The following is a 15,000-nucleotide window of genomic DNA, read 5'->3' as shown; positions in this document are numbered from 1 at the left end:
AACCTGCCAAAGACCATGATGGTGCACTTCTACACCGCCATCATTGAGTCCATCCTCTGCTCCGCCATCATTGAGTCCATCCTCTGCTCCTCCATCATTGAGTCCATCCTCTGCTCCTCCATCATTGAGTCCATCCTCTGCTCCTCCATCATTGAGTCCATCCTCTGCTCCTCCATCATTGAGTCCATCCTCTGCTCCTCCATCATTGAGTCCATCCTCTGCTCCTCCATCATTGAGTCCATCCTCTGCTCCTCCATCATTGAGTCCATCCTCTGCTCCTCCATCATTGAGTCCATCATGTGCTCCTCCATCATTGAGTCCATCCTCTGCTCCTCCATCATTGAGTCCATCCTCTGCTCCTCCATCATTGAGTCCATCCACTGCTCCTCCATCATTGAGTCCATCCTCTGCTCCTCCATCATTGAGTCCATCCTCTGCTCCTCCATCATTGAGTCCATCCTCTGCTCCTCCATCATTGAGTCCATCCTGTGCTCCTCCATCATTGAGTCCATCATGTGCTCCTCCATCATTGAGTCCATCCTCTGCTCCTCCATCATTGAGTCCATCCTCTGCTCCTCCATCATTGAGTCCATCCACTGCTCCTCCATCATTGAGTCCATCCTCTGCTCCTCCATCATTGAGTCCATCCTCTGCTCCTCCATCATTGAGTCCATCCTCTGCTCCTCCATCATTGAGTCCATCCTCTGCTCCTCCATTATTGAGTCCATCCTCTGCTCCTCCATCACTGTCTGGCACGCTGCAGCCACTGCCAAGGACACGGCCAGGCTGCAGCGCATCATCTGCTCTGCTGAGAGGTGATTGGCTGCAATCTGCCGTCCCTCCAGGTCCTGTTTGCTTCCAGGACCTTGAAGCGGGTAGGGAAGGTTGAGGCCGACCCCTCTGACCCTGGACACCACCTGTTGGAGTCCCCTCCCTCTGGCAGGAGGCTGAGGTCCATCAGGACCAGGACCTCCAGCCACACTAACAGTTTCTACCCAGCAGCAGTCGGGCTCATCAACAGAACCAGGTCCACTGACTGACTCTGTCTGCCAGGACCTTCCCTTCTCTAAACTCTTTTTTTTTAAATCATTTTTTTAGTTTTATTTTTAATTTATTTTATCTTATAGTTAAAAGTTCATTGTTTGGTTTTGTTGTTCTTCTGCCAGGACAAATTCCTCGTCTGTTCAAACTTACTTGGCAATAAATTGTTCTGATTCTGATTTTACACTGTAGTATTAGTACTTTAAAGTACTTCTATACTGTGGTATTAGTACTTTAAAGTACTTCTATACTGTGGTATTAGTACTTTAAAGTACTTCTATACTGTGGTATTAGTACTTTAAAGTACTTCTATACTGTGGTATTAGTACTTTAAAGTACTTCTATAATGTGGTATTAGTACTTTAAAGTACTTCTATACTGTGGTATTAGTACTTTAAAGTACTTCTATAATGTGGTATTAGTACTTCAAAGTACTTCTATACTGTGGTATTAGTACTTTAAAGTACTTCCTTCACTGCTGAAAGTCAAAACGTTTCAATAAAGTTTTGATAACACAAATAAAAAACAGAAAACTGTCAAAAAGAAGGAATCATGTTTATTTATTTATTTACAAACATTTACAGCTGAGTTTGTTATTGTTGACGGTTACTTCCTGTTGTCACAGAGACGTGAGCACTATGTATGTATATATATATATATATATATATATATATATATATATATATATATATATATATATATATATATATATATGTATATGTATATATATATGTATATGTATATATATATATGTATGTATACATATATATATATATATATATATATATATATATATATATGTATATATATATATATATATATATATATATATATGTAACATGGTTTCTCTGCTTTAACTGAAGATGAGATGAAACTTTCTTAATATTCATGAGATGAAACTTCATTAATATTCATGAGATGAAACTTCATTAATATTCATGAGATGCTCCTTTATTAACCCCCGAGGTGAACGTAGACATGAGACACGGAGGATGAAGATAAAAATATAACAAATATCACAAAATACTCAATATATAAAACGTAAGTATAAATTGAGTATTTTGCATATTTTTAGTAATACTTTTTTTTTAAATTTAAAATTAATTTATAAAATGAAAAATAAAAATATCAAAGAATCTATCAGAAATGCAAAACACTCAATACACACAGGGCGTCTGTTGTTTATGTTGAGCATTGAGTATTTTGCATTTCATATATTTATATGATAGAATAAAAACTATCAGAAAGAAATTGATTAAAATTAAAAAGCAACAGAAGCATTGAATATATTGAGTTTTTAGCCTTTCTGATATTTATTGTGATATTTTTTATTTTAGTTTTTTTTACATGTTATTGTAATGTTATTTCCTGTTTTCTGTGAGGAAACACGCCGCTGGCTGAAGAGCTCCGTCTGCTGTCGATGTTTCATGAGCCCAAAAGCAACCCGCTGAGGCGTATATTAGCCTAGCTTAGCACAAAGTTCGGAGGCAAAGGGAAACGCTAGCCCGCTTTCAGAGCTCCGGATCAGGATGAGAGACCAATTAAAGCTCTGTAGGCGGAGCCAGGATGAGAGACCAATCAGAGCTCTGTAGGCGGAGCCAGGATGAGAGACCAATCAGAGCGCTGTAGGCGGAGCCAGGATGAGAGACCAATCAGAGCTCTGTAGGCGGAGCCAGGATGAGAGACCAATCAGAGCTCTGTAGGCGGAGCCAGGATGAGAGACCAATCAGAGCTCTGTAGGCGGAGCCAGGATGAGACTCAGGGTTGGGACTCGTTGGTTGCCGACTCGTCACCAGAGAAGTCATCGAGCAGCAGGAAGCCGTGTGTTTGGTTTGTTTTTGTGTGTTTGGTTTGTTGTCGTGTGTTTGGTTTGTTTTTGTGTGTTTGGTGTGTTGTTGTGTGTTTAGTTTGTTGTGTGTTTGGTTTGTTGTTGTGTGTTTGGTTTGTTGTTGTGTGTTTGGTTGTGAATCACTGTGGGAACACGAGCTGGGCTCACGACCTGGAGAACCTGGAGCTTTAGAACGGTTCTTTCCAGGCCTGAAGAGTCCCCAAAGTTGTGTAAAAGTTGCGTGAATGTGTTGTATTCATGTGTTCATTTAGTCTGTCTTAATGAATCTGCTTTAAAGAAAGAGGCTCAACATGTCAGCAGCATCCATACAGGCATCTATATAAATGTTTATTCTTTTAATAAACTATTGTCTCTCATTCATTTGAGTCATTTAAGGTTTACTGTATGCTTTGAATCCTCATTGTTAGTTTAAATACTACATTTTATCACTTTGTACTGTTTACACACACATTTCACACAATGATTGCTCATGAACGTTTGGTTAAAGTCCTGCATTCATTATTTAGTGTTCCACACATTTTGTGAGTGTGAATGATTCATTATTTCTGTGTTTGTGACCGCGGGCGCGTTAAGGTTCAGGTAATTCAACACCTTGAGTAAGAAGCTAGCGCAGTAGCAGCTAGCAGCTAGCAGCTAGCAGCTAGCAGCTAGCAGCTAGCAGCTAGCAGCTAGCAGCTAGCAGCTAGCAGCTAGCAGCTAGCAGCTAGCAGCTAGCAGCTAGCAGCTAGCAGCTAGCAGCTCTTCAACGTTCTCTGACAGAACTCTGAAGTTTAACTTCAGTGAAGAAATGTTACTTTATTGATTTTTGTTGTTGTGAGTTTGTTCTCATGTTGAATGAACTTATTGTGAGTCTCTCTGGATAAAAGCTTCAGCTAAATGAAATGTGATGCCTGCTCCTGCTCTTCCTCTTCCTGCTCCTCCTCTTCCTCCTCACAGCGTCAGACTCAGGATGCCGGTCAGGCCGGCTAGCAGGAGGGAAGGGGAGCATGGTGAACCGGCGGTGGCGCTAGCTCCCGAGTTCTTGTTGTAGATGAAGCGCGGTACGTCTTTCTCTTTCTCCGCCGGCTTCTCTCGACGTTCTTTCCTCTTCTCGTCCTCCATCTTCTCTTCCTTCTTCTTCTCCTCCTTCTCCTCCTCTCCCTGTGGAGTTGAGGGGTCTTCAGGGTCTTCCTCTGCTGTGGTGGTGATACTGGGAGTACTGGCAGAAGCAGTGATGGTGGCAGGCTGGAGATGAGGGTCAACTAGCTCCTCCTCTTCCTCCTCTTCCTCCTCTTTAGCCTGGAAGGATGGGCCAGATGTTCCTGCTGGAGGAACAATTGCTTCCTCCTCTTCCTCCTCTTCTTCCTCCTTAGCCTGGAGGGAGGGGCCAGATGTTCCTGCTGGAGGGTCAACTAGCTCCTCCTCTTCCTCCTCTTCCTCCTCTTTAGCCTGGAAGGATGGGCCAGATGTTCCTGCTGGAGGAACAATTGCTTCCTCCTCTTCCTCCTCTTCTTCCTCCTTAGCCTGGAGGGACTGGCCAGATGTTCCTTCTGGAGGAACAACTAGCTCCTCCTCTTCGTCCACCTCCTCTTCATCACCATCATCATCCTCCTCCACAGTGTCAGCAACTATACAACAGAAGGAAAGAAGTTTCAAAAAACTTGATCAGATCTTGTCATATTTAACAGGTTTAAATTACTTTTCAAGGCCTTAAAGTTACTTAGTCTTCGTTCTAGTGCCCCCTGTGGACTAAAGAGGTAGTGTTGGTTCTAGTGCCCCCTGTGGACTAAAGAGGTAGTGTTGGTTCTAGTGCCCCCTGTGGACTAAAGAGGTAGTGTTGGTTCTAGTGCCCCCTGTGGACTAAAGAGGTAGTGTTGGTTCTAGTGCCCCCTGTGGACTAAAGAGGTAGTGTTGGTTCTAGTGCCCCCTGTGGACTAAAGAGGTAGTGTTGGTTCTAGTGCCCCCTGTGGACTAAAGAGGTAGTGTTGGTTCTAGTGCCCCCTGTGGACTAAAGAGGTAGTGTTGGTTCTAGTGCCCCCTGTGGACTAAAGAGGTAGTGTTGGTTCTAGTGCCCCCTGTGGACTAAAGAGGTAGTGTTGGTTCTAGTGCCCCCTGTGGACTAAAGAGGTAGTGTTGGTTCTAGTGCCCCCTGTGGACTAAAGAGGTCGTGTTGGTTCTAGTGCCCCCTGTGGACTAAAGAGGTAGTGTTGGTTCTAGTGCCCCCTGTGGACTAAAGAGGTAGTGTTGGTTCTGTCGCCCCCTGTGGACTAAAGAGGTAGTGTTGGTTCTGGTGCCCCCTGTGGACTAAAGAGGTAATGTTGGTTCTAGTGCCCCCTGTGGACTAAAGAGGTAGTGTTGGTTCTGGTGCCCCCTGTGGACTAAAGAGGTAGTGTTGGTTCTGGTGCCCCCTGTGGACTAAAGAGGTAGTGTTGGTTCTAGTGCCCCCTGTGGACTAAAGAGGTAGTGTTGGTTCTAGTGCCCCCTGTGGACTAAAGAGGTAGTGTTGGTTCTAGTGCCCCCTGTGGACTAAAGAGGTAGTGTTGGTTCTAGTGCCCCCTGTGGACTAAAGAGGTAGTGTTGGTTCTGGTGCCCCCTGTGGACTAAAGAGGTAGTGTTGGTTCTAGTGCCCCCTGTGGACTAAAGAGGTAGTGTTGGTTCTGGTGCCCCCTGTGGACTAAAGAGGTAGTGTTGGTTCTAGTGCCCCCTGTGGACTAAAGAGGTAGTGTTGGTTCTAGTGCCCCCTGTGGACTAAAGAGGTAGTGTTGGTTCTAGTGCCCCCTGTGGACTAAAGAGGTAGTGTTGGTTCTAGTGCCCCCTGTGGACTAAAGAGGTAGTGTTGGTTCTGGTGCCCCCTGTGGACTAAAGAGGTAGTGTTGGTTCTAGTGCCCCCTGTGGACTAAAGAGGTAGTGTTGGTTCTAGTGCCCCCTGTGGACTAAAGAGGTAGTGTTGGTTCTAGTGCCCCCTGTGGACTAAAGAGGTAGTGTTGGTTCTAGTGCCCCCTGTGGACTAAAGAGGTAGTGTTGGTTCTAGTGCCCCCTGTGGACTAAAGAGGTCGTGTTGGTTCTGGTGCCCCCTGTGGACTAAAGAGGTAGTGTTGGTTCTAGTGCCCCCTGTGGACTAAAGAGGTAGTGTTGGTTCTGGTGCCCCCTGTGGACTAAAGAGGTAGTGTTGGTTCTAGTGCCCCCTGTGGACTAAAGAGGTAGTGTTGGTTCTAGTGCCCCCTGTGGACTAAAGAGGTAGTGTTGGTTCTAGTGTGCCCCCTGTGGACTAAAGAGGTAGTGTTGGTTCTAGTGCCCCCTGTGGACTAAAGAGGTAGTGTTGGTTCTAGTGCCCCCTGTGGACTAAAGAGGTAGTGTTGGTTCTGGTGCCCCCTGTGGACTAAAGAGGTAGTGTTGGTTCTGGTGCCCCCTGTGGACTAAAGAGGTAGTGTTGGTTCTGGTGCCCCCTGTGGACTAAAGAGGTAGTGTTGGTTCTGGTGCCCCCTGTGGACTACACTGAACGGATCAGGACCAGTTAAAAGTCCGTCACTGTCCCTTTAAGGACCTTCCCAGTGAAATGCAGCAAAAGAAAAGCAGCAGATCCTGATGGAGGAGAAGAAGTCACAGAGAGCTGGAGGAGGGAACTCGTACCACAGAGGTTGTTCTCACACTTCTGGAGGTTCTCCGGGCATCTGGAGCAGCGTTCCCCTTCAACAAACGGCCTCTCGCCCTCGTAGTTCCCTCTGAGGAGGTTTGCAGAGCGGGGACAGGGGAACAGGTCAATGACATCACAGAGTGTTGAATCTGAAAGCTTCTGTTTTTAAAAATGCTAATGAGGTGTAACCGTCATAAATACGTTTTAGATCAAACCGATACAAACGATTGTTTAATCCTGTTCTCATGTGAGAGTCAAAGGTTTTTTTATAATATCTCCATAAATCATAAAATACTGCTAACGGACAGTAAACTATTTTATAGACGCAAACAAACAGTACTAACCATGTGTAGTAGTAGTATTAACAGAGGCACAAGTATAAATACTACTAGTAGCAGTACTTCTAGTTGTGGAAATACATTAGTAATAGTAGTTGAATTAGTCATTGTACTAATGATACTTTAGTAGTACTGCCAAAGTTGCAGTAGTTGTAGAAGTAGTACAGTAGTGGTAATTGTAGTGTAGTAGTAGTAGTATTCTACAGTAGTAGTATCAGTAGTAGTACTGACGCTGGGTAGTAGTTGCAGACGAGGAAGGAGGCCCTCTCCCAGCCCAGACCCTCCATGCTGTCACAGAGATGGAAGGCACAGCCGACTCTGTGTGTGTCTGCCCACACCATCTGTAACACACACACACACACACACACACACACACACACACACACACACACATAGTTCAGATCCCGTCCAGACATAAAGAGTGTGTATTACTATGCATGTACTTGTACCTGACCTGTGTATAGTGGCCACACATCTTGTCTTCATCACAGCTGTTGTTTTGGAAGTCATAATCCAGATGTTCTACAGGAATAGATTATATTACAATATATATATATATATATATATATATATATATATATATATATATATATATATATATATATATATATATATATAAATTATGCACACCCTTTATTTATGTTAGTCCTGCATTCATAATTTTACTGACATAAGGTCCTCAAAGTATTAAAAGTAAAAGCACTTATTTGGCAAAATGGCCGCTGAACAGAAGCATACATTATATAATTAGATTATTATTATTATTATTATTATTATTATTATTATTATTATTATTATTATTATTATTATTATTATTATTAATGCATTAAGTTGTACGGGCATTGTTCATTGTTTCTGTGTGCAGTATTCTTATTTTCACAATGAACACTAAATAATGCTAGTGCCTGTGAGTTAGCATAGCTTAACATGTTGAGTTAGCAGAGTAATAGATATTGCTATCTGATTGGTTACTTTAGTTTTCAACAATAAAGTCTCACATGTTAGCAGAGTTAGCTCAATATGTTTAGCTCTGCTAGCTTAATATGTTTAGCTCTGCTAGCTCAATATGTTTAGTTCTGCTAGCTTAATATGTTTAGTTCTGCTAGCTTAATATGTTTAGCTCTGCTAGCTTAATATGTTTAGCTCTGCTAGCTCAATATGTTTAGTTCTGCTAGCTTAATATGTTTAGTTCTGCTAGCTTAATATGTTTAGTTCTGCTAGCTCAATATGTTTAGCTCTGCTAACTCAATATGTTTAGCTCTGCTAGCTTAATATGTTTAGCTCTGCTAGCTCAATACGTTTAGTTCTGCTAGCTTAATATGTTTAGCTCTGCTAGCTCAATATGTTTAGTTCTGCTAGCTCAATATGTTTAGCTCTGCTAGCTCAATATGTTTAGCTCTGCTAGCTCAATATGTTTAGCTCTGCTAGCTCAATATGTTAGTTGGACGCATATGGCAGTCGGTTATGAACCATATTTTTGGACCCGGATCTAGTGACCACGGAGAAAAACATCTGATTGTTCGATGCTAACGTGGTCTTTTTGTGGCAGAATAACACGTTTGCTCTTTTTTTTAGGACGACCAGCTTCTGCAGAGTCCGGTTCTCCAGACAGACCCTGAACTCACCCAGAAACCACTTCTCCAGAGCCTCGCGGAGGTCCAGGGAGCCGGAGCCGGCGAACAGGTTCTCTCCGGTGTCCTCCAGCTCTGGGTTGTGGTTCCAGACGCATTTAGCGGCGTAGCCCTCTGCGATCACCTTCAGGCTCGGATCCCATCGCTGCAGAGAACCAGCAGAGGTTCAGGAGAACAGAGAACCAGCAGAGGTTCAGGAGAACAGAGAACCAGCAGAGAGAACAGAGAACCAGCAGAGGTTCAGGAGAACAGAGAACCAGAGATAACTCTGTTCATTTAAACTGATATTAATTATCTTAGCAGTCTTAAATATGTGTTTCTGCTGTAGATATAAATGCTGAGCCTTCGTTAACTAAATGTGTTTCACCTGCTGTGAAGGCAGCGACTGACCCACAAGACACAGCAGTGAGACAGTCAGCTGTTCCTTCTTTGTAACAAAGACAATGAAACATCTGGGTGAAGCTGAGTGATGATCACATGATCGTCTCTTCTCTGTGGACCCTGGTTGTGATGGCCGTGTCTACTACCAGACACTTGAGCACTTTGAGCTCTGACTTCCAGTGTTTAGTGCGCCACGCTGACAGAACCAGCAGAACTCAGAGCACTGAAAGAACCCGCATGGCGCTCTGCAAACGGTCAAAAGATTCAGTGTAAAGCGATGGACACGCCTCGCACTAAACGGGCGCCATCTTGGCTACATGGCGGAAGAAGAGGAGCCCTTTCACCAGCTTTTCATTCATCATTTATATCCTCCTGCGCGATTGTGGAGCTGTCACAGTTTTCACATGAGGTGGAGAAAGAGGTGAAGAAGGGACGAAAGAGGGAAAGAAGGTCGTTCATTTTGTCACTTTTAGTTTCGCGGGTATCGCGAGCAGATTTGCGTCCATCACTTCCGCCGATTGATGAACGTAAATGTTCCATTAGATGCAGCGACAGAGTGCACTGCAGACGTTAGTGTACTGTAGTGTAGTGTACTTTATGAAGTGTACTGTAGTGTACTTTATGTAGTGTACTGTAGTGTACTTTATGAAGTGTACTGTATGAAGTGTACTGTATGAAGTGTACAGTATGAAGTGTACAGTATGAAGTGTACAGTATGAAGTGTACTGTATGAAGTGTACAGTATGAAGTGTACTGTAGTGTAGTGTACTGTATTGAAGTGTACTTTATGAAGTGTACTTTATGAAGTGTACTGTAGTGTACTGTATGAAGTGTACTGTAGTGTAGTGTACTGTATGAAGTGTACTGTATGAAGTGTACTGTATGAAGTGTACTGTATGAAGTGTACTGTAGTGTAGTGTACTGTATGAAGTGTACTGTATGAAGTGTACTGTAGTGTAGTGTACTGTATGAAGTGTACAGTATGAAGTGTACTGTAGTGTAGTGTACTGTAGTGTAGTGTACTGTATGAAGTGTACTGTATGAAGTGTACTGTAGTGTACTGTATGAAGTGTACTGTATGAAGTGTACTGTAGTGTAGTGTACTGTATGAAGTGTACAGTATGAAGTGTACTGTAGTGTAGTGTACTGTAGTGTAGTGTACTGTATGAAGTGTACTGTAGTAGACGGCCATGGAGATTCATGTCTGACCAGCTGCAGCAAACAAGTCAGACAGGAAGTCAGACAGGAAGTCAGACAGGAAGTCAGACAGGAAGTCAGACAGGAAGTCAGACAGGAAGTCAGACAGGAAGTCAGACAGGAAGTCAGACAGGAAGTCAGACAGGAAGTCAGACAGGAAGTCAGACAGGAAGTCAGACAGGAAGTCAGACAGGAAGCCTTGGCTTGGTTGACATAAACATTAGAAAAGAGTTTTTGTTTTTTGTTTATTTCTGATGACGAAGAACAGATTCAAATATTTAACTTTGCCCATTTTCTGGTTTGATTTACTGTTGCTAGGATACCGAAATAATTAACAATGTGTGTGTGTGTGTGTGTGTGTGTGTGTGTGTGTGTTTATTTGTCTAGTTATGACACACAACACAAACAATAGTCAGGGGTCTCCTTCACATTCCAGGCTTTCTCCACATCTGGTCCCTCTTATGACTCTCGGGTCACACACACACACACACACACACACACACACACACACACACACACACAGACACACACACACACACACTTACACAAAGACAATCACACACAGACACACTCGCTGTTGGTCCTTCTGGAGGTCAGTCAGTCTGTGAACAGCTGATTTTTCTCTCAATGTCTCAACAGAAAAGTCATTGATGAGTTTTTATTCATGAAAGTTAAAATAAGTTCAGCTGCTGCCACTAAACATGTGACTGACGTGTCCCGCAGGAGCTGCAGTCAATATATATATACATACATATATATATCTATGTATATATATATATATATATATATATATATATATATATATATATATATATATATATATATATATATATATATATATATATATATATATATATATATATATATATATATATATGTATATATATTCAGCTTCATGAGTTGAAGAAGCTGCATTCTCTCTCCTGACCACCAGGGGGCGACTCCTCTGGTTGGATAGAAGTCTATGCTTCATGTGTTAAAGCTGCATTCTCTCTCCTGACCACCAGGGGGCGACTCCTCTGGTTGTATAGAAGTCTATGCTTCATGTGTTAAAGCTGCATTCTCTCTCCTGACCACCAGGGGGCGACTCCTCTGGTTGTATAGAAGTCTATTCTAGTATACAAACACTCCTGTACACAGTGTCTCTGTGTCACTTCTCGTCAGTCCACATATGGTCACTTCCTATTCACTGGTTGCAAAAAAAAACAAGATGGCGACGGGCAAATCCTCGAACTGGAGGCTTCAAAACATCAATGAGAGACGTCACCATGACGACGTCCTGTACTTCTTCTCTTCTCTCGTTCTATTCCTCGTTCACGAAATGTGGAAATGTTCCAGTAAGGCTTCCATACCGGTCAGAGACAGGCCGAGACTTCTTCTGTCCACAAACACACACACACACACACACACACACACACACACACACACACACACACACACACACACACACATTCCTCTGGGTGCTCACTCATTACCTAATTTAATTTCTCTCTCTGTCTAAACATTGTGTTCTCCGTCCCAACAGTCTTCCTCTGTTGCTCAACAGACTCGACTCCTCCTTCCTCCTTCCTCCCTCCTCTCTCCTCCCTCCTCCCTCCTCGTCATCTCCATGATTTTACTCCTCAAAACAGCTGGAGGGAAACACCCGTCTGTTCCTGGAACCCAGTTCACTCACTGGATCTCCTCCAGTTGAAAGAGAAGGAATCTGATCACAACCAGAGGAGTCTTCAACACCATGAAGCATAGACTTCTATACAACCAGAGGAGTCTTCAACACATGAAGCATCTACTTCTATACAATCAGAGGAGTCGCCCCTGGTGGTCAGGAGAGAGAATGCAGCTTTAACACATGAAGCATAGACTTCTATACAACCAGAGGAGTCGCCCCTGGTGGTCAGGAGAGAGAATGCAGCTTTAACACATGAAGCATAGACTTCTATACAACCAGAGGAGTCGCCCCTGGTGGTCAGGAGAGAGAATGCAGCTTCAACACATGAAGCATCTACTTCTATACAACCAGAGGAGTCGCCCCCTGGTGGTCAGGAGAGAGAATGCAGCTTTAACACATGAAGCATAGACTTCTATACAACCAGAGGAGTCGCCTCCTGGTGGTCAGGAGAGAGAATGCAGCTTTAACACATGGAGCATAGACTTCTATACAACCAGAGGAGTCGCCCCCTGGTGGTCAGGAGAGAGAATGCAGCTTTAACACATGAAGCATAGACTTCTATACAACCAGAGGAGTCGTCCCCTGGTGGTCAGGAGAGAGAATGCAGCTTTAACACATGAAGCATAGACTTCTATACAACCAGAGGAGTCGCCCCCTGGTGGTCAGGAGAGAGAATGCAGCTTTAACACATGGAGCATAGACTTCTATACAACCAGAGGAGTTGGGGCTTAAAAGCGAACACTCCGTGGATCAAGTCTTAACCTCTCGGTTGCTACGTCATTAACAATGAGTCACATTTAGTTGTAACAAAACAATCCAACAAAACCGCGGCGCTGAAGCACTGCTCACACACAATACATCTCCAGCAGCTGTGTACGCTGTAGCTGTTTATGATTAAAAACAACTGCAGATGTAAAATAGTAACACAACCAGCAGTTCACTCACTAGATGCACACAACCCTCCGTGTGATCACTTCTTGTCCTTTTGTTGACAGAAGTCACGCTGACCCACTGACCAATCACACGTCCACGCCGTTTCACAGGCGCTTACATGTAAAGAACACGCCCAGCTGGTCAAACTCAAGCTCTGATTGGTGGAGGTCCATGACATCACCACAACGTCCACTCCCCGTGTCCTTTGACCTGCAAAGGGTTAAACTGCTCTGCTCCCATAGAGACAATCTGATTGGACGAAAATCTCTTACAGCAGCTTCAGCTGAAGCAGAGCAGCAGAGGAAGAGCTGAGACACGATGACATCACTATGACACGATGACATCACTATGATACGATGACATCACTATGACACATGGAGTAGATTTATGAAGAACTATTAAACTATAAAATAGATATAAGTTTGAATATGTTTCTTCCCATTCAGCTGGAGAGACGTGGAACTCAGAAGAGGTTTGTTGGAGATGGTTTCATCTGCAACAAACACACAAGCAGACACACACAAAGATCAGTGGAACAACACAAACGCCACAAAAACAGAAGAGGACGACTGGAGGAATAAACAGGGATTCCTTCTCTCCTTTCCTTTGTCTCCTAGCTCCTCCTCCCTCTTCCCTCCAGAGATGTGATCCAGACCCTCTCAGACACGAAGCTCCTTCAAAGAGACACTTACACAACTTTGTGTTATTGTTTCAGTAGAACATAAATCATTATTCATCTCATGTTGGTAGAAACATTATCTTTGACTTTTGGAGTTATTAAACTATGAATATTAGTGTGCGGTACAGTGTGTGTATTGTGGAAGGTGGTCGACACCAGAAGCAAAATCAATAAAGGAACTTTTTATTATAAAATAACAGCTGATGCATTACAATGTGGGAGCAAGAAAATGGTTCAAGCAGCTTTGAAAGGTTCTTACACGTCTCTGAACATCTGTACCAACAGATGTTCACCCTCTGAACACCGCAGGAACTGTGTTGAGCCTCGAGCTAATGCTACGTAGCCTTTGTGCTAAAAACTGGGTTAGCCGTTGAAAAAAAAGTGATCAAACTGCTGTGAAGCGATCAAACTGCCGTAAAGCGATCAAACTGCCGTAAAGCAAACAAACTGCCATAAAGCGATCAAACTGCCATAAAGCGATCAAACTGCCGTAAAGCGATCAAACTGCCGTGAAGCCATCAAACTGCCGTAAAGCAAACAAACTGCCATAAAGCGATCAAACTGCCGTAAAGCGATCAAACTGCCGTGAAGCCATCAAACTGCTGTAAAGCAAACAAACTGCCATAAAGCGATCAAACCGCTGTAACGATATTCTCTCTGGCCCTCATTCTTTTATTTTCCTTCAGTGAGTGAAGCTTCGTAAAAGAGTTCAACTGGACGAGCTCTTCAGTCTGACTCGTGTTCATCATCTTTTGAATCAACTCTGTTGTCACATTACATTAAAACATCTGGTGCCCAGAGGCGTGTGCGCCGCTAGAAACCGTCAGAACTCCGCCCATGTTTGGACCACGCACCAATGAATTGCTTGTATCTGTCGACCAATGAGGTGAAGTCAGTCTATTTCCTGTCAAGGTGTCTTCACCACCTGCAGGCTGCGTTCAGGAGAGCGACGTGCAGACCAGACTTTACTTCAATACATCTGTTTCATGACGACTATGGTGACTACATCCTACGCTCCACCTGAAGACTTTGACCTCTGACTTTGACCAGCAAAGGTGAAGAAGTGCAAACATCTTGTTCTTTTAGAGCGGCCATTAGAGCCAAGTGACCATTTTAGGACAAAAGAGGAGTTACTTAGAGACAGCGTGTACGTCAATGGTGTTGACCTGTCAGTCACCTTGTAGCCCCGCCCTTAAGCATCCCCTGCTTTATGGTCTTCTATAATAGACTAGACTTCTATACAACCAGAGGAGTCCCCCCCTGGTGGTCAGGAGAGAGAATGAAGCTTTAACACATGAAGCATAGACTTCTATACAACCAGAGGAGTCGCCCCTGGTGGTCAGGAGAGAGAATGCAGCTCTAACACATGAAGCACATACTTCTATACAACCAGAGGAGTCCCCCCCTGGTGGTCAGGAGAGAGAATGCAGCTTGAACACATGAAGCACAGACTTCTATACAACCAGAGGAGTCGCCCCCTGGTGGTCAGGAGAGAGAATGCAGCTTTAACACATGAAGCATAGACTTCTATACAACCAGAGGAGTCGCCCCTGGTGGTCAGGAGAGAGAATGCAGCTCTAACACATGAAGCACATACTTCTATACAACCAGAGGAGTCCCCCCCTGGTGGTCAGGAGAGAGAATGCAGCTTTAACACATGAAGCATAGA

The 15,000-nt window shown here is 43.7% G+C and overlaps 1 protein-coding gene across 1 annotated transcript in view; it reads right to left on the bottom strand.

Moving 5' to 3' along the window:
• Positions 1-3,593: 3,593 nt before the first annotated feature.
• Positions 3,594-15,000, bottom strand: part of LOC137801175 (peptidase inhibitor 16) — a 12,390-nt gene continuing 983 nt past the window's right edge. The window contains exons 2-6 of the mRNA XM_068598612.1: positions 8,467-8,617; positions 7,296-7,363; positions 7,073-7,182; positions 6,500-6,591; positions 3,594-4,497 (exon numbers count right to left, since the gene is read on the bottom strand). Of these exons, the coding sequence (XP_068454713.1) occupies positions 3,821-4,497; positions 6,500-6,591; positions 7,073-7,182; positions 7,296-7,363; positions 8,467-8,617 (1,098 nt within the window). The 3' untranslated portion in view covers positions 3,594-3,820. The remainder of the gene's footprint in view (positions 4,498-6,499; positions 6,592-7,072; positions 7,183-7,295; positions 7,364-8,466; positions 8,618-15,000) is intronic.

Source organism: Clinocottus analis, unplaced genomic scaffold (genome assembly GCF_023055335.1).
Source record: "Clinocottus analis isolate CAN_PGR_092001 unplaced genomic scaffold, fCliAna1.0.p SCAF_4, whole genome shotgun sequence".
Taxonomy (NCBI): domain Eukaryota; kingdom Metazoa; phylum Chordata; class Actinopteri; order Perciformes; family Cottidae; genus Clinocottus; species Clinocottus analis.
This window is presented reverse-complemented; position numbering and strand designations above follow the sequence as displayed.